General features: G+C 41.6%; 2 protein-coding genes across 2 annotated transcripts in view; one reads left to right on the top strand and one right to left on the bottom strand.

Moving 5' to 3' along the window:
• Positions 1–3,816: 3,816 nt before the first annotated feature.
• Positions 3,817–9,021, top strand: DCSTAMP (dendrocyte expressed seven transmembrane protein). Its single transcript, XM_066547588.1, has 3 exons — positions 3,817–4,842; positions 7,885–8,205; positions 8,915–9,021. Exons 1-3 carry the CDS (start codon positions 3,817–3,819, stop codon positions 8,984–8,986), a joined length of 1,419 nt encoding a protein of 472 aa, XP_066403685.1. The 3' UTR covers positions 8,987–9,021.
• Positions 9,022–17,899: 8,878 nt separating this feature from the next.
• DPYS (dihydropyrimidinase) overlaps positions 17,900–18,208 on the bottom strand; it is a 30,379-nt gene continuing 30,070 nt past the window's right edge. The window contains exon 10 of the mRNA XM_066547574.1: positions 17,900–18,008. The gene's annotated coding sequence lies outside the window, so the exon portion shown is untranslated. The remainder of the gene's footprint in view (positions 18,009–18,208) is intronic.

Genomic DNA, 18,208 nt, shown 5'->3' with positions numbered 1-18,208 from the left:
CAGTGCTGAATATCTATACCTATTGCTGATGCCTCATGTGGGGAAAACTGAGGTGTCAGACAAGCCAGAGAAATGCACACTGTGAGCCTGACTCTTACCCTGGAAAGGTTTAAGCTTAGAGATGGGCTTTTGAGGGGATGAGGATGCTCCCTTTGTGATCTCCAATGACCATGAAGAGACACCTGAGCATCCATGCCACAGGCTCCAAAATTACAAAATGTGTCTTTACAATGACTTTCCTGCCTTAAAGCTCTGGGTTCACGCAGGTCAGGACAAACCTATCATATATGTTCTGAATACTGCAGGAATCTCATGTAACAGGACTGAATCTGTTCAGAAAATGGGACTTTTTGATTCTTTTTGAGTTCTGCCCATATTTTGCAAGTCTCCAGCCTCCCAGTCCAGAAGTACTTTATTAAATCTAGGGATGCAGTCATGCCAAAATCCCAGTCACATATTGCAGCCGTTTACTGAATGCTTATAAGCATTAACCCAAATTCACCATACCCATACATACAAATGCTCAAAACCATGTAAAAACTGTGCCTGAGAACAGCTGTGAAATTGGTGCTGCTAAAGAAAACTGAAAATGTGTTATTTTCTTATACAGATGTTTTGGACAATATGAGATAAATAGCCTTCTTGCTTTTTATTTTGTTAAGGTTTCTTAAATCAAGAACAGAATGCCAGATGTATTCAGGTTTCTTAAATCAAGAACAGAATGCCAGATGTATTCACTGTGCAAGGCAATTTTTCTTAGATCTACAAAGAAGTTGTGGCAGCACATACTGTTTAAGGATCTGATCACGGAGGTTTCAGGATTTGCTGACAAGGTTTGCTGGCTGTTAGGTCTGGTTCTGCTTGATTTCAGGACCATAAACCTCTCCTTTTAGATTATGTTTCCTAAAAACATCTTTCAGTAGAAAAAGGACAAAGCAGACCATCCATATAAGCAGAAGGGTGGCTCTGCTCATAGCAGAGATGGAGTGTGCTAACTCTCCTCCCCATTTCACTTGCAGCACCTTCCCAAACATGGAAGGTTTCTTCTACTTACTTCTAGGGCATTCTGCGAAGGAGCTGTTAATTGCTCTTGTACTTCATTTACAACTGAGTTCACTTAGGCACTGGAGGGGAGCAATTTTCTCAGCCTTCCTAGGCCCTGTGATAGTGCTAGGAATTAAACCCCCCCCCAAGGGCCTACTGCCCACTGCTTGCCTGTGTGAAGTGGTTAAACACAAAAAACACTCAGCATTTTTCAGAATAGTCCTCAGCACTATAAAGGATCAAGCCCAAGTAAGGCCAAGGAAAAGCAGCACATCAGTACAACAAGGTCCCAGCTGGTGATGGATGCTTGCTCCCATAATATTCAGCTCCTGTCCTGTTGCGTACAAAGGAGATAATGACACAACTAATAACTAATTACAATGAGAAGGAGGGAGAAATGGTGCAGTGAATGCTAGCAGGATTCATAAAGGCTAATGCTAATAAAATACAGTATGTGTACAAAATTATAGTTTAGTTCCTGGCTACCTGCTGTGCTCAAGGTAAGCAAAAGACAAAGTAATATCTTCAGGATGTATTTTACAAAGACAACTATACCTTATTTAAGATAAATTTTCCACTGTTTATTTTATTTAATTATTATCTCATTTATTCTAGAATGTTAAAATATTAATATGCATGTGAATTGACCTTGCATCTTTGGACAAATTGCACTATAAATATTATATTATAACATCTCCCATCAAACTGAATTAAATCACAGAAATACTCTGTAATTTACATAACGGGCTTACTGGTAAGCAGGACAGATGGTGACAAGCACAAGCAATTAGGCTTAATAAGGGTTAAACACAAAATGGTAAGGTTGGAAGGGGGCACAGTGAGTCAGTCATCTGCTTCAACCCCCCTGCTCAGGCAGGGTCATCCCAGAGCACATGGCACAGGATTGAATCCAGGTGGTTCTTGAGTATCTCCAGTGATGGAGATTTCACAACCTCTCTGGGAGCCTTTCCCAGTGCCTGGTCACCCTCACAGTGATGAGAGGCTGGAATGATTGATGTCTCCAGATGTTTTGGGGTGCATGTGTGTGGGGGAAGGGGCAGGTGGAGCCTTGCCCTGATGAGGAAGTGCCCAGCCCTACAGCCCCAACCCCAGAGCCTGTATCACAGCCTGGCAGTGGCTCCAGTCCCTGGCACACTGGAGGCAAAGCTGCACATGCCACCCCTGGAGCCCCTTACCCACCTCCTGAGTGACCAAATGACTGGGAGTCCCCCCTGGGGGAAGGGCCAAGGGGTGTTTAAAGGGCAACATGAGGCAAGCATGTCTTGACTCTACAGCCTCTTGGAATTTCTATCAGCTGCACACCACTGGAATCCAGGAGTGGGAGTTTAGTGGCTCCTCTTCTATGTATCTGTGTATTTTCTTTCTAATTCTTTCTTCTCAGAATTTTTGTGTAACTTAACATCAGTTTCCTAAGTTAATGCTTTGAGAAGTGTTTTATATTGATTGAATGTTGCACTAAATATTTTGTCAAAGTTCTCTGATTTTCTAAGTTGCCAGCAAAGCTTTTTAGTTGTTTTGACCTCTTGAGAATATCGTGTCCATATTTGTCCTGTGCATCTAACTCAGAGCTTACATGAACAACTGTAAGCCCTTCTAAGAGCCATGTTGAACAAGGGTTTTGGGGATCTTACAAGAGTAAAGAAGTTTTTCCTCAAGTTCTGGTGGAACTTTCTGTGCATCAGTTTCTGCCCATTGGCTCTTGTCCTGTTGCTTGGCATCACTGAGAAGAGCCTTGAGACATTCCCTTCAGCTCCTCGTATACATTAATGAGATTCCCCTCTCAATGATCTCTTCTGAAGGCTGAACGGGCTCAGCTCCCTCAGCCTGTCCTCCTGAGAGAGATGCTCCAGTTCCCTCATCATGTTTATAGCCCTTCACTGAGCCTGTTTCAGGAGCTCCAAGTCTCTCTTGTACTGAGGAGCCCAGAACTGGACACAGCACTCCAGATGTGCCTCGCCAGGGCAGAGCAGAGGGGCAGGATCACCTCCCTCAACCTGCTGTGAATGTTCTTCTTAATGCACTCCAGGATTGGCCTTCTTGGCCATGAGGCACCCTGCTGGCTCACGGACAGCTTGTTGGATATGGACAAATTTGTAGGTGTGCTACTCCAGGGGAGACCCAAAGAAGGAATGGTGCCTCTGAGGCACAATTCCTTTGCTCTGTATTAACCTACCTCCACCTGAAGAAGCTGTGCTTCATTCCCCATCCCCAGGCAGTGTGCACATGCTGCTTTGCCAGCTCCTTCCTCCCTGGCAGCTGCTCTGGCTGCTCCCCGCAGATTGAGCCATGCTCCCCTTCATGGGGCTACCAATAGGAAGTTTCTGTGCTCCTCTCTTTCCCTTCTTGGTGCTTACAAGGCAAAGCTAGCATCTGTGGGGAGCAGTGGGTGCTACAGGAGGCTGGTCTCTTTCTTATACATGCACTCACACCCACCCACACATACACATGTGCATGTGAACTATTGTCTCTACATAGCAAATGAGAAATCAGTGTGCAAAATATAAAAGGGCAAAAGATAAAAATGCTTTTAGAGTCACCTCTTTAGTATTTATATCAGTGATATTGGAGACAAATATTTTGGTCTCATGTGTGGTGGTTCACCCTCATGTCAGATTGTGCAGTGTGAAGAAGTATCAGACAGTCAGTTAAAAGCACATCATTGTCATTAGTGTGACCCTGTAAATAACAGTGTTTTTCTTTTCCTTTCCTTTTAGTTTGAGCCATTGCAGTGTCAGCAACAATCAGAAGAAAATGCAAAAATTCATCTCAATCGCTCAGAATGCATGGGAAATTTTTATATCTGAAAGGAAGCCTGGCTGGAAGTATCAGATGCAGCTTTTTGCAGTTTGCTCTGCAGTTGGCTTCCTCTCCAGCTTTTTGTTTTTCCTTAGCATGCACTTCTCCTTGGCACACCATTCCTTGGGGCCCTTACTGATTTCTGGATTCATCTGGATTTTGTTTTCTATCATACTCTTTTGTTTCAAGCATCTGCGCTGTTTCAGTGTTCTGTTCCTCCTTTCTTGTGGACTGAAAAATGGCAGGGATGCTCTTATTACTGCTGGCATGGGTGTTGTTGTGGCCAGCAATATTCAAAATATTTTTCACAATCTAAAGGTTCTGGCAGACAGTATAACCTGTCATTTAAAGCAGGAGAAATTTGCCTTGATAAAATATTATATTGAGGCAATAAAATGGATTTATGAGGTGGCCAAGCTTCCTGCTGAGCTACCTAAAGATATAGTGGTCCTAAAGCACGAATTCACATCATCTTATTCAATTTTAGATGATGCATTAAAACAAGAGCTAAATGACACAGAGCAAGAAATTCAGAGAATTGCTAACCAGATATCTTTTATGTTGACTATACTGCCCTATATAGGTCAGAAAATATTGCCTGTATTTGGGGTTTTTCTAGTTTCTTTTGGAACTGGCCTCTTTATCAAAAAATTTGTGGGTTCTCATAGTACCAAATTTAAGAATACTTATATCACAAAACAGTTCATTGCATTTGATGAGCAGCAAAAGCAACAGCAAAGACCCTGTCTTCTGCCACTTAACAGAAAAGAGAGAAAAGATTATGTGATGATCCCATCCTTCTTCTTCACAAGAAAGGACAGGAAAAAAATGCTGCGTTATTTTCTCCCTATAATTATTCATCTTTGCATCTGGCTTCTGTTTGCTGCAGTAGACTCTTTGTTTTATTTGTTAATTATTTCTGTGAACAAATATCTCCAAGAAGTACCGGACCTAGACATTCAACTCAGTCTCTTTCAGAATGTAAGTACTTATCAGTACCATATATTTCTTAGTTTATTGCTGAAAAATTTCTCTAAATCTTCAGCAGTTGCAAGAGCAAACATATAGCAATGAGCCATCAATTCTTTCCTGGAATATCCTTCATTTCAAAAAGGGTCATTGCCTCAACATACATTGGTTGGATGGAACCAGACAGCTCTTTCCAGAGCATTGTCATATTTCTAGAGAATGGTAAATTTAAGAAGAAGGATTTTCATTCCTCCATTTATACATATGAAGAAAACCAGAGGCTTGAAATTGGAAACTCACAGAACTGAAATTTGGGAAGCACTACTTTTTATAGTCAAAAGTCACTGTGACACTGATGTAAGAGATGTCTACCTTTCTTTTACTGAGTATTGTGAGGATGCATCATTGCTTGTATGGATGGGCGCATACACACAAAATAATGACTTGTTGCCAAAATCTCCAGGTTCCTCTAGCAGGAGCAGCAGCATAGAGAACCATAGATTAGCTAGGTTGGGAGATAAGTCTGGAGGCCATCAAGACCAACCTCATGCTCAAACCAAGGACAACTGGTTAGAGCATGGTTCTAATAGCACCAAGTTTTAATGGTGTTGTTTGGTCAAATATTGGACTCAATGATCTTGGAGGTCTTTTCCAATATTAATTGTTCTATGATTCTGTGACCTTTCAGTCGTGCACTGTTCAGGGAGAAGAGAAAATTAGGACAAAGTGAAGGAAATACATTTTTTGTTTACTCTTCAGTTGATCAAACAATAGAACAAGTTTCTGAGATAGGTTGTAGGATGTCCATTCCTGAAGATAATAAGGAGCCAATTGATCACAACCCTAATCAACCTGTTGTTGTGCGCTTTGCTGTGTACTCACTATTTGCTGTGTATTTTTGTGTGTGGTTTTGCCTGTGTTTCTATCCTTTGTACCTTGAAGGCAACCTCTTATCATGGGGAGCTGCCTTGGGTGTGACCTGAGTCAGGGCAAAGGAGCTTAGTCCCACTACCTGTGGACGGAAGTCCTGAGCACTATGCCTGGCTGATTCATGGCTCCTGTGCTATGAATTTTCTCTCTTTGTGTGCATCATTCACTCATGTGGAAAGCTGCTTGACTCTTTCAAAACAGAAAACTAATGACATCATCAGATTGTTTCTAGTTCCCCAAGGAAAGCTAAGTACATTAAAATGTAAAATTTAATCTCAACAGATTTGTAATATCATGCCTCAAGGCTGCTGATCCCAGGGAGTCCCGGAAGCTGGGTGAGCAGGACAGACTCAGACACTTGAGATGTTTATTAATTAGCATGAACAGTAAAATTCTTCATGCACTAGTACTCCTGTTTCATACCGAGTTCCTAATGAAGATTTTTCTTGCCTATACATCAGTTCAGTTTAGGGATAAAATGGCCTGAGATAGTTTGGAACAGGATAATGTCAAGGAAGGGCTAACAGGCTGAAGATGGGTAGCATGCTTTGGGAACTTCATTTGTCCAATTAACATCTAACAGAAGTGCTTGGCCTCTGTAGGGTGATTAGAAAAGCCACAAGGAAGACTTTATTATTCCTTTGACATGATCAGAAAAGAGGCTGGGTTATTCAGTGACTCTACAGTGTTCTAATTCACAGAACAGAAAGTTGCCTGATAGTATGGTCCCAGCAGCACGTCTAATTTACCCTTCTTATTGAGCTTTTCAGTCCACAAGCAGTGAAAGACATCAGCTAAGCAGAGGCAGCTATAAGAGGAGGTCAGGCAGCCTCATTTGTGTGACAGCCTTTGGTCAGAGCACTGCCTGGTCCAGTGCGTGGCTGCAGAGAGGGGACAGAGCTTAGTGCCATGTGGGCATGGCTGGGTTGCTGTTCTAGACCACGCGCAACATCGCTGCAGGTGTGGTTTCAGGGGGAAAAAAAGGTGAGCACCCTGATCATGCGACGTTTTTGCCTCCCTCTCTCCATTGGGAAGGTTGTCAGGATCAGCCCTGCCCCTCTGCTGCCCATGGCCCTCCTGTGCATTCAAGACTTGACTCAGGCACACGGTGCTGAGAAGCAGCTGCGGGGAACAGAGTGGCAGAAGTGAGCTTGAGCCCAGCCAAGTCTGAGCTGAGCTGAAAGGAGCTGAAAGGAGCTGAGTGGAGCTGGGTGGAGCTGGAGGAGCAGTCAGTAGCACCAGTACTGGAAACTGCTGCACAGAGTTGAGTCCAGTGTCCGAAGCGGTGGCGCTGTGTGGCGAGGACAATCATACTTTCATACTTTCAGGGGTTTGTCTGTTGTTGTTTTCTGCTGTCTCAGGCTCAGACACAGAGAGAGTGCTGTGGTGAGTGACTGCCACCTTGTCTTTGTCTGGGGACAGCCACGTGGTGCCGGGCATAGGAAGAGCCATCATCCTGGCTTTGTCCCAGGGCCACGTGGAACTAAGTCGAGATGGTGAATACCTTTTGTAGGTAAACCACCTTCTCTTTTTATGTACTTTTGTTAATAATATTGCTGCTGTTACTGTGCATGTCTTATTCCATTGCTTGCTGCTTTCAGTAACTTGCTATCTCCACCCATAGTCTCTGCCTTTGTCCCTATCTTACTGGAAGGGGAGAGGTTTATTTGGAGTTTAATTTCTGGCTGTTGTGGAACCATGGTGTGGAAGCACTGCTGATCATGTGCTGAGACAAAACCAAAGGGACAGACACTCTGCTCTGCAGTTTTACTCTCAACGAAGGACCCCCCAACAGGGCATCCAAGCAGAGTCATAGGAGTGGAAAAATACTAAACTATTATAACAACATTAGCTAAATATTTCCCTGTCAGAGCCACTGAGAAGGTAAGTTTTTAACGATCCAAAGTGCTGGACATTGTCCACCAAGAGAAATTGTGTAAATAGAGTCCAAAACATTTATAAATAGCCAATATATATATTGTTTTGAGCATACTGTATATAGACACTGGATGGTCTAGATGATTTAGAGTCCTTTGTAAATCTGAATGTCCAGTGGAAGAAATATTAAGAAAGGAGGGAATCTGTCTTATAATCAACACCTTTTTTTCCACTTTTCTTGTGCAGAAGAATGAGAAAAGCTATATAATTTCTATGAAGGAGCATATTGGCAAGACTGATTCTTTCAAGATCCCTTTGGTTAAGCAAAACTGCATCCCTCATCCCGAGCTTGCTCTCTCCACAACATGGATTCAGCTTGGAGTCATCATCTTCTTCTTAATAATTTTTGGGTTATTCTCTGGCCTCCTGACCCAACTTAAAATACTCGTGTCAACTTCCTTTTATCCTGATACTGAGATGAAACGGATACATTATTTACATGCAAAATTACTCAAAAAAAGAAAAAAGCTACAAGAGAAAATTGGGAAGAACATGTTTGCAAGAACGGTAAGCCATGAGCTCTGGGGAAAAAATAAATCCTCCAACTGGGTGGTAGCCAGATGCAGGAAATACTTAAACACTTGTTAACTTCAATTATGTGCTAATAGACTTTCCCCAATGCTCAGGAGCCAGACACACATTGCCTAATGGTAAGATTAGATCATCTAATAGTTTTGTTCTGTACTTCAGCACACATGCCTCAGACATGACATTGGTATACTCAAATGACTATGTACTGGTAAGAAAATACTTCTCAGATTCAGAGTCCTCCAGAGAAGAAACTTTTCATGAACATATGAAAAGCACTTAGAGTATTCCTGAATTTAGATAGCAAGTGCTAGGCAGTAAGAGCAGCCCTAAATGTAGAGAAAGATATTCTGATATTGCTTAGCAATATGGAGGGTGGTATATTTCTATTTTAAAACACAGTATGACTGCATATACTATTAGGAAACAGAACTTTTGCTTGCAAAAACATTTATCCTGTACACATATACATATATATATACACATGCACACACACACAGACACACTAATGGAAACAACTAGCACACATGCATATACCTATGGCATGTCCAGATAGAAAGCTGCAGACATATAGTTTGTTTAAGTTCATTTTTTTAACAGCGTTCAATACTGAATATACAGGGTATCAGTGTCTGGGTGATCTTAACTCAGTAATACTATCATACAGATCGTATTTCTGTTTTTTCAGGTCAACTTTTGGTTTCCAATACTCAAGGCAAGAGAGGCAGTGAGGAAGAAAGAAAGGAGTATAGCAGAATGACAGGATGATGTGAAAGAGACCAAGTGAATCTTTGGATATGGCTGAGATGCTTTAGCTCCACCTGTTTTTTGCATCATTTTTCCTATAGAATGTCAATTGTAAAATGTAAAAATTTCACACTCAAAGGCTGAGCAGCAGTATTTTGGAAAAGATGCCATTGTGGATAGTGTGCAGTGCACCACAGATCACTCTGGATTGCATTAACAGTTGTTTTTCAGCTTGGGGTTTGCATTATCTGGTACTTGAGAAAATCGTGGATGATCTGTAATTCTGTCTAAAGCAATAAAATAGTCTGGACCTTTTAGGTCTACACCAGAAACCTCTTTGGATTGAGCTAACAGAGGATGTAGTGACATCAGCAGATTTGTCTTCTTCAGGTTTGCCAGACACTGAAGATAGAAGACACAGCAGAGGCTGTGCATCCGTTGCCTTCTGGAATGGCCAAGAACTGGGACTTAGATGTTTCTAGACATTTTTATCCATTTCTCAAGCTTCAAGCCCTTCAGCCTGGATCTTTGTCATCCCTAGTTTCTTGTCTCGTATCTAGTCTCCCTCCCAGAATTCCTTACTTGGTCTTAGTCCCCAGTTCCACATATCCATAGACTGTATCACTAGGGCAGATTGTTCAATGCCTTTGATAATCATGAGAAATCATGTAACAGGCAGAAGTGAGAATGGTCACAAGAGCTAGAATGGAGAGGAATCAGGTGCTGTGCAGGCAAACAAGGTATCATTAAAGGAGGAGGCATGTAAGTAGAGGTGAACAACGTTTCAGATCTTGCAGACTGAGGAAGCTTGAAGAAGGGACAATAATGGGCTTAATCATGTTGCATAAGCACCAATTACTTCAATTCAATTAAACTGAGCCAATTGCTTCAGGTGAATAGGTGAAGTGCTTCACCTATTCAACCAACATTGCTGATGTGACCTTCATATGATACAAGAGCAAACGCAAAACACCTAAAGACGTAGGAATGACTTATGTAGCTTTAGAGATTTAATGTAGAGCTAAAAAATATACCCAACAGGCAGTATATTTCTGATTTGCAGCCACAGCCAACTTCCTTTTTTAGTCTGAATAATAGGAAATTCTGCTCTCTTCCTCTATAATACATGCATGGTTTCAGGACAGCCATTGATCAATGTCTCTGTTATCTGAATGAATTAAGACTTAAAACTCTCCAGTAGCAAGTGTCAGAAGTTATTTTGCACTTAAAACACTGAAAAACACAAAGACTGCTCTTCTTTGGGCCTTCCAAAGTCTCACTTCTCCATGCACGCAGGTGGTTCAGGTTGCTGGTGTAACAACAATTTGTCTCTGGGAAACAGTGCTGGATTAAAGCCATGCATTATTGAGGGTTGTGCTGAATGTCTCTGAGAGGCCTGACTATGTCCTTTTTGCTAAAGTGGGACAGCCCTGAATAGCAGCAGAATGTCAGCTTGTATTTTAGGTGCTACTGTCAGGCACCAGTAGCAAGAAGAATTCTGGTGAGAGAGAAGCATTTAGAAGGTTGCTCTAAATTTGGACCCAAAACAGAATAGCTATCCAGGTACTATTGATAAGAGGATCACACTCTTGTTATCATTGCAGATGAAAGGGGAAGAGTTACAGGTCGATAAGAGCTAAATATTTTTGGCAGAGTTCTCACTAATTGCAGGCAGGAGTTGGATGTGCTCCTTTCAATCCCAAAGGATGAGCTGGTGAGAAGCCCCAATATGGGGGCAAATCTGACTGACAGCACTACCACAGAACACCATGCACTTATCACCTGGAGGAAAACTTTGGTTTGGAGTTTCTTGCCTGTCCTGTTTGATGGTGCTGCCACTCAGAATACCTTTTCACTCTGTTGTTCTATGAGGAGCACAGGAAAGCTTTGCAGCCCATGGGAATGGTTCATCAAAATTACTCAGATGCTGGTGAATCTTTGGGAGAGATGCCTAAATCTGCTAGGATTTTGAATTCCATAGTACACTCTCAGGACAGTGCCATTTCTGCATTTTTCATTTACTTAAGGAAATTCAGCCAATGTTGAATGTGGATGCTCACCCCACTACCTGTCAGGACAATTAAACATTGCTTAGTTTGCCCTTCAAACTGATAAAAACCAATTCTTCTTGGGCAACTAACTGTAATTCTGTAAAACATGTTCAGTTCTGGTAAATATTTCACCTAGATGCTTGACCTCACTACCAGTGACAGAAGACATGGAAAAGCCCAAGGTATTTCTTTGTCTTGGTCTTTGCAGGTAAGACTTGTCTTTAGCCATAGACCTCTCAGACTTGAAGGAAAGGCTGGAGCAAGGAGGACTTACCTCTTGTAGTTAGAGAGGACTCAAACACACAGGAGCACTCAAACACTATGAGACATGAAGAGAGGTATCCATGGCTATTGATGGTGCTGGTTGATGTCACTGAAAGGTATCGTGATTTTTTGTAAAAGGTCTTGGTGATCAGGAGGCATTACTGACAACTGGAACAAAGCACATGTCACTCCCATTTTCAAGCAGGGCAAGAAGGAAAATCTGAGAAACTACAGATTTGTCAGACTCATCTCAATCTGTGGGAAGGTGATGGAAAATTTTCCCCTGGTAGCTGCTTCCAAACATAAAGGCCAGGAAGCTGACTGGTATAACACTGAAACACAAGAAAACTTTTTTACTGTGAGGGTGGTCAAACACTGGAATGGGAGACCCAGAGAGGTTATGGAATCTCCAGCCTTGGGAATACTTAAAAGCCACTAGACATTGCTCTGAGCACCTCAGAGCAGCAAAGCTGGAGCAGATATCTCTAGAGCTGCCCAACAGCCTCAGCCATGTTGTGATTATTGATTTTAACACAGCACATTTTAGGAAAAATACTAGATATGCACAGCAAAAGCTTGTTTTAATTTGTGAATATGCTGTGCCAGCATCAAGGGTGCCAACTGAAAAATATTGTTACAATTACACTGAGAAAAGTCACATACTTGAGTGGACTAATGCATACTTTGTTTGTGATCATACACATGCATACCTGTATGCTGAACATGACCCGAATGGCAGGTAAAAAGGAGATAATTTTGCTCTCCCTCCATCTCCCTAAACCTGGTTTATCAGGGAAAATGGCACATTCTGCACCTTTTTTTAAAAATAATTTTTTAATAAATCAAATCTACCTTCTATGCCTCAAAGGTATTGAGTTTTATCTCAGCAGCAGGACAGTTCTTACCCTGACCTACAGTACTGGACCTATTCCTTCAGTTGCCCAGTGTCTTTCTTTAGCTGTACAGATGAAAAGGCAGGTCTGTCACTCCCCTGAAATTACACAGAGACACACTTCTCTTTCTCTCCAGACCTTACTTTCTTTTTAGTTTCTTCCATTTCTTTATGTCATATGAGCAGGGGAAGTCTAGGGTTTGTTTATCTTCAGCTGTCTCCTCTGCAAGTTGTTCAGCTATTTCCTTGGCTTTTCTGCTAACCATAACCCTCAACCACAGGATTCAGTTGTTCCTTTTTCTTTAAAAACAAAGTCGATGAATTACAATATAAAAACAGTGTTCCACCCACAATTATTTCTGTTCCTCTTCTTGCCTTCATAGTCTTCTTTCCTCTTTTAGTATGTTTTCTTCACCTCCAACAGATCGTTCTTTCTCATCCATAAAAGCATACAATGCTTCTCTTTCTGCTGAGAACAAGAGAACTATAGGTGCAGTTGAAATGAAGGATTTTTATTCATTTGTTGGTGTAATATAAATTTTAATGTCTATTAATATCATGTTACTGGGTTTTGTCTCTAAATGATTCTCTAGGACTTCTCAGAAACACATTCAGCACTAAGAACAAGTGTGAGAAATCTGGATTTGGCTTTTGACTCAGTCATCCCTGTCCTTCTCTCAGCTCACAGCAGAACTCAACTTCCTTTTTAAACATCCTTCACTGGTGGAGGAGCTGTTTGATTTACTGTAAAAAAATCCTCCAATTGGATCAAATCTGGTTTGTAAAATTAATGAAAGGCTGACCTGATTGTCTTGTGAAGGTAATTCAGAGAGACATGCTAGTGCTCCTGACCCTCCTGTCAAACAAGGACATTTCCTTTCAGCAGCTATGTTTATGGACCTCTCCTTATCAGCACCCCGTAACCCAAACCTGGCTGGCTTCTAAAGCCAAGCCAAGCCAAGCTAAAGGCTTCTTTTCCTCTGTGCTGGTTTCATTGCAGCATTTCATGTGAGCAGCTGGGTGTGCAAAGGGTGCTGGGTTACAACTGCTGTCACCGTGATCTCTGCTCTGTCAATATTATCACATTGACTCGCTGCCTTCATCCCAGTTTAAATAGTCCAGAGATGCAGTTAAAAAATAAGTGGATAATCAAAGCTTTTCCTCTAATTCTGTTTTACCTCGCAAAAGTGGAGAGTAAGGATCAAAGGATCACTCTCTGCTGCTGATAAAATAAAGCCTGGAAACAGGGATGTTTCTGTCGGCTTTAGGGGCACGGATTTCCAGCCGTGGGCACGCTTCACGGGTGCTGCTGTGCATGGCAGTACCTTCCTTCCTCCGCCTTTCTCGGCTGAAACCTCGTACCTGCCCTGCCCTCCAGTGGCCCAGTGCAGCCACAGGGCCCAGGACTGCTGCTCTGCAGAGATCCCCCCGTGATGCTTCAGCTGAAGAGAGAAGTGCTGCAGGCGTGGGTGTTTGCACCACAGCCGTGGGTTTCACAGGTGGTGAGCTCAGTGCCAGCAATAAGCACAGACCGTCCATATGAGGCTTTGTCTGGCAAATGATGGTGATGAAAGCACTATTGTGCAATCAGGGATCTGATCTTCCAAATTGCTTTTCTGCTCCTGCCTCTGGAATCCACATCACCAGGGAGAATGGAATACTAAAGATCCCAAATTTCTGTCTGAGTGGGTAGAGAGATGAAAATATGGTTAACAGAATATTTTCCTTACTTTAACAAAGTGTTTGAATCTTCAAGCTTTGTAGCTGCAGCTCTCTCCATAGAGAGAAGCAGGCATGACTTCCCCAGGCATTTTCCAGGAGAAGGCTGTGAGAAAATCAGAAAAAAGAATGATAATGATAAACAATTCTTATCTCCACTTGCTGCACCTGTTGTTGTGCACATGTGAAATGTGTTATGGAGATTTGTTTACCAAAGGGTGATTTCTTAATTGGACACAGTTTGGATTGATTGACCAACTAGGTAAAAGCTGTATTGGACCGTCTGTAGGGGGATGAGTTTCTTAATAAGTAGAATAGAATAGAGTAGAGTAGAATAGAATAAAATAAAATAAAATAATAGATCAGCTTTCTGGATTCATGGAGTCAATGCTAATTATTACCTGGCTGAGGACCTGTGACTTTTCCATACAATAAAAGAGATGGAAACCAGTAGCATTCCAAGAAGTGCTAAGCAACAAAAGGATGTTCAGTGTTTTAGCCTTGACAAAACAGTTCCTTGGCTCTTCTGCACAGACACTGCTCCAGAGAAAAAGGGGTTTAATGCAGCAGTATCCCCTCTCAAAGCAATCAGAGTGATCAACAGACTGAAGGAAGAGTCAAAGCAAGGAAACCTTTTTCTCAGTAGGTGGTGGAGAAACCTGAGGATTATGGCTGAATGAGACAGGATTCAAACATCTGGGAAAGCAATTATTGTCTTGCTTTCCCATGAAAGGCTCAGGACAACTGTGTGGGCTGCAGAAGTCATCTCTAAACCACCTTTCCAACCTGGTGTGTGGCATCTGTTGTCTTAGCATGACATTTACAGAACAGACAAAGCAGCAACTTGAGAATGTAATGAGCAAGTGATAGCTCAAGGATGGATTGTAGAATGAATTCAGAAGTCTTGTCAGGGTCTAGAGACTGAGATACAACTGAGAGACCAGTCAGTGCTTCTTCCATTGCTCCAGTTCAGGACCTGTGCTGACATAACTGTAATCCCATTGAATCCCAAACTATACACCCACTAAAAAAATCCCATGCTTCTGTTTTTGGCTCTGCTATCACTCCTTACTGGTGTTTCAGAATGGAGACCTGGGCAGTCCCAAAATTACATCCCTATGAAGATCCCACAATCATAGCCTAGCCCATGTAAGGGGAAAAAGAACAAGTATGACAGAGATTTACAATCTGACAGTTTCAACATTAGTAGGAGTGCCTGAACAGCACAGTTGAAATTCTTTTGATGTCACACAGCTCCTCAAGGGCTATTGCTTGGAACCTTGTGGCTTGAGGCAGGATTCAGGTACTAGGGCCAGCACATGTCATGGCAAAACAAATATTCAAAAATATAACAGATTTGACAGGCTCAATAGCTTATTGTACCCAAGGATGCAAAAATACAGCAGATGATTTGGTGTAAATCTCAGTTCACAATATGCAGGTAATTTCTTTCATCTGCACAATAGTTAAGACTCACTGGAATTCAAAAGTAGGTATTTCTTAAACAAAAAATAGTATAGCCCTATAGGAAGAATAGTCCATGATACAGAGCAGTAAGTACAAACATAGGGAATTATACATTTTTCCATAGACAATACATGTTCATAGTTTGGAGATTACTCTTATCAAATTTCTGCTCTTCTTCCAGTGTAGCAAAAGATTAATTAGGAAAAATGGATTCGTGGTTGACCTGCACTGTTGATGAGTCAAAACATAAGAAAAGACAGGCATCCTTCATACAGGAAAGTTCCAGTTCTGAGAGGTAAAGATGGGCTGAGTGGAAGGCAGCTGCAGAGTAGAAGTCTGCACCATAGCCACACAGACTTTGGAGATAATCAATGGATACAAACCAGTATTGCAAGAAAACTGCCCCCCTCATCCCAAAGAACAGCTCCAGACCAATTTATCTAACCTATGTAAGATCTTGATGCAGAGACAAAAAAAAGTTGCAGAAGTATCTCTTTCTCTGTTGATTGTAAAGGGAGACTGGACAACAAACTGAGATGCAGAGCATGACAGTGCAGAAGTCTGTACTGAGCAGTGAACTCTGTTTCCTTGTAATAGTGCTGGATTGTTGGTTGGTTCTGATGTTCTGCCACCCCAAAGATAAACCTGAGAAATGCTGCTAGACCTTCTCGACCATACCCATGACTATCCTCCATCATCCTACAAGGAAAACCCTCTTTTTCTGTTTAGAGACACAAGAACTACTGACCTAATAGGAGTTTATTTTTTATAAAAGCTCATACATCACTGTATGCCTATGAATATAGCAGAAACTGCAAGTCTGCTTTCCACTGTCAAAAATAATATTAATTATCATATGTTTAATGTGTACTTAATGCGTTTGATGTGTCTTAAAATAAGCAGCACTTTCTGTGCCTGTTTGGCCTGTGGGTGCACAGTACAGGTTATGTTGTTTCTACACATAGGACAGCCAACTCACTGTACAGGTGATTTTGTGTTGGCCTCATTTCTCTCTGCAGTGTTTTTGGCTGGGGTAGAGTTAATTTTCTTCACAGTGGCTTGTGTGGGGTTATGTTTTGGATTTGTGCTGGAAGCAGAATTGGTAATTCAAGGATATTTTCATTATCAATGAGCAATGCTCACTCAGCATCAAGGCCTTTTCTGTTTCTCACCCACCCCATCAGCAGGAGGGCTGGGCATGCACAAGGAGATGGGATGGGACACAGCCAGGAGAGCTGACCTCAACTGACCCCAGGAATACTCCAGACCATATGCTCATGCTCAGCATGTAAAACTGGGGAGGAAGCAGGGGGAACATTCAGAGTGCTTTCCTGGGGATGCCTGAGCTCCTGCCTGACAATGGGGAGTGAAATTCTTGTTTTGCTTTGCTTGTAGGCGTGGCTTTTGCTTTACCAGTTAAACTGTCTTTATCCCAACCTAAGAGTTTTCTAACTTTTACCCTTCTGATCCTCTTCCCCACCTAACTGGGGAGGGGGGAAATCAAGCAAATGTCTGTGTGGTACTTTGCTGCCAGCTGGGATTAAACCATGACACTCTCAAATTTTTCCCAGTGGCGGCTGCTTAAAATGGACAGCTATTGCATATGAAAGTGCAACTTTAAACAACATTCCAGTTCTCCAAATCAAAATTTGTCTAGACATGGTAGCAGAATAGTGCTTCTGAAAGTACTACAACCTCTGAAAATGGGAATTAGATAAATTGAGGAAAAGAGATACTTTTTTAAAATTAGGAATCCTATCCTACAAAAAAAAAGGATTAGTTACACTGGGAAAAACCTAATTTTCAGTTAAAAGGGGTTTTTGATACTAACGCATCATGGTTTTGCTCTGGTGATCTCAGTTCATAGGCCTTCAGGTGATAAGTGTGTCTCTCCATAAAGCCAGAACACGAACTATTACTGTAGGTGAGTTCACAAGTATGGTTAGTATAGGTTTGCCATTTTCCCTTGTTTCTCAACAAGGGAAATACCTGAACCCACCAATAAAAGCTTGGTGGTGCAGTTGGCAGGGGCAAAATATATAAAGTTCTTTAAAAATAGTGACATGGAGATGGGGCAGCAGCTCCAAAATAGTGAGTGTTCTGAATCAGCATTTTTCTGTACTGACCCCTTCCAGATAGAGAAAATTAAAAAAATAAAATTCAGCATCTGCTCTCAGAATTCTCTGCATTGCCAAGCACAACAGAGATCTTCCTAACATATAAAATTAATGGATTAGGGTTCATGTCTTGGGACCCAATGGAGCAGGAGTTTAAAAACCATTCTTAAACACCAGTGTTCATTGCTTTTACTTTATTGGATAGCTGATACCTTCTAAAGATAAACATTAAGAAATACCACCCCAAAACTTACAAGATTTTAAGAATGCACAGCACTGTTGCCACATTATAATTGTAAGGTTTTTAAATTATTACTCCATTTTCTAAAAAGAATTTTCCAATTCTTAAAGCAAAAGTATTTTCAAAGATAAATTTCAATGACAATTTTATGTAGGAAATCAAGTATAATGCTTGTTGGTTACTATTGTTTCATGATGGCTCTTGAGAAGTTGATTGTGGATTGATTGCTGGACCCAGAAGGAACTGCTGATGGGGGCAGCAAGGTCATTTTCATTTGCTTTTATCTACAGAGAAGAAAAAGACAATACAATATCATCTTTCAAAAGAAAATCTCTTCTTTGCAATTTGTCACTCAGAGGTAATAATGGAGAAGGAGTGCTAGGAGCTAGAAAGAATGATTATTGCTCCCTCACTCTACTGAAGCTTTAGCCTTTAGTCCTCTCTATTAGAAAAGCTTTTCCCCTAGGACAGAGAAAAACAAATA

This window comes from Molothrus aeneus, chromosome 1 (genome assembly GCF_037042795.1).
Source record: "Molothrus aeneus isolate 106 chromosome 1, BPBGC_Maene_1.0, whole genome shotgun sequence".
Taxonomy (NCBI): Eukaryota; Metazoa; Chordata; class Aves; order Passeriformes; family Icteridae; genus Molothrus; species Molothrus aeneus.
This window is presented reverse-complemented; position numbering and strand designations above follow the sequence as displayed.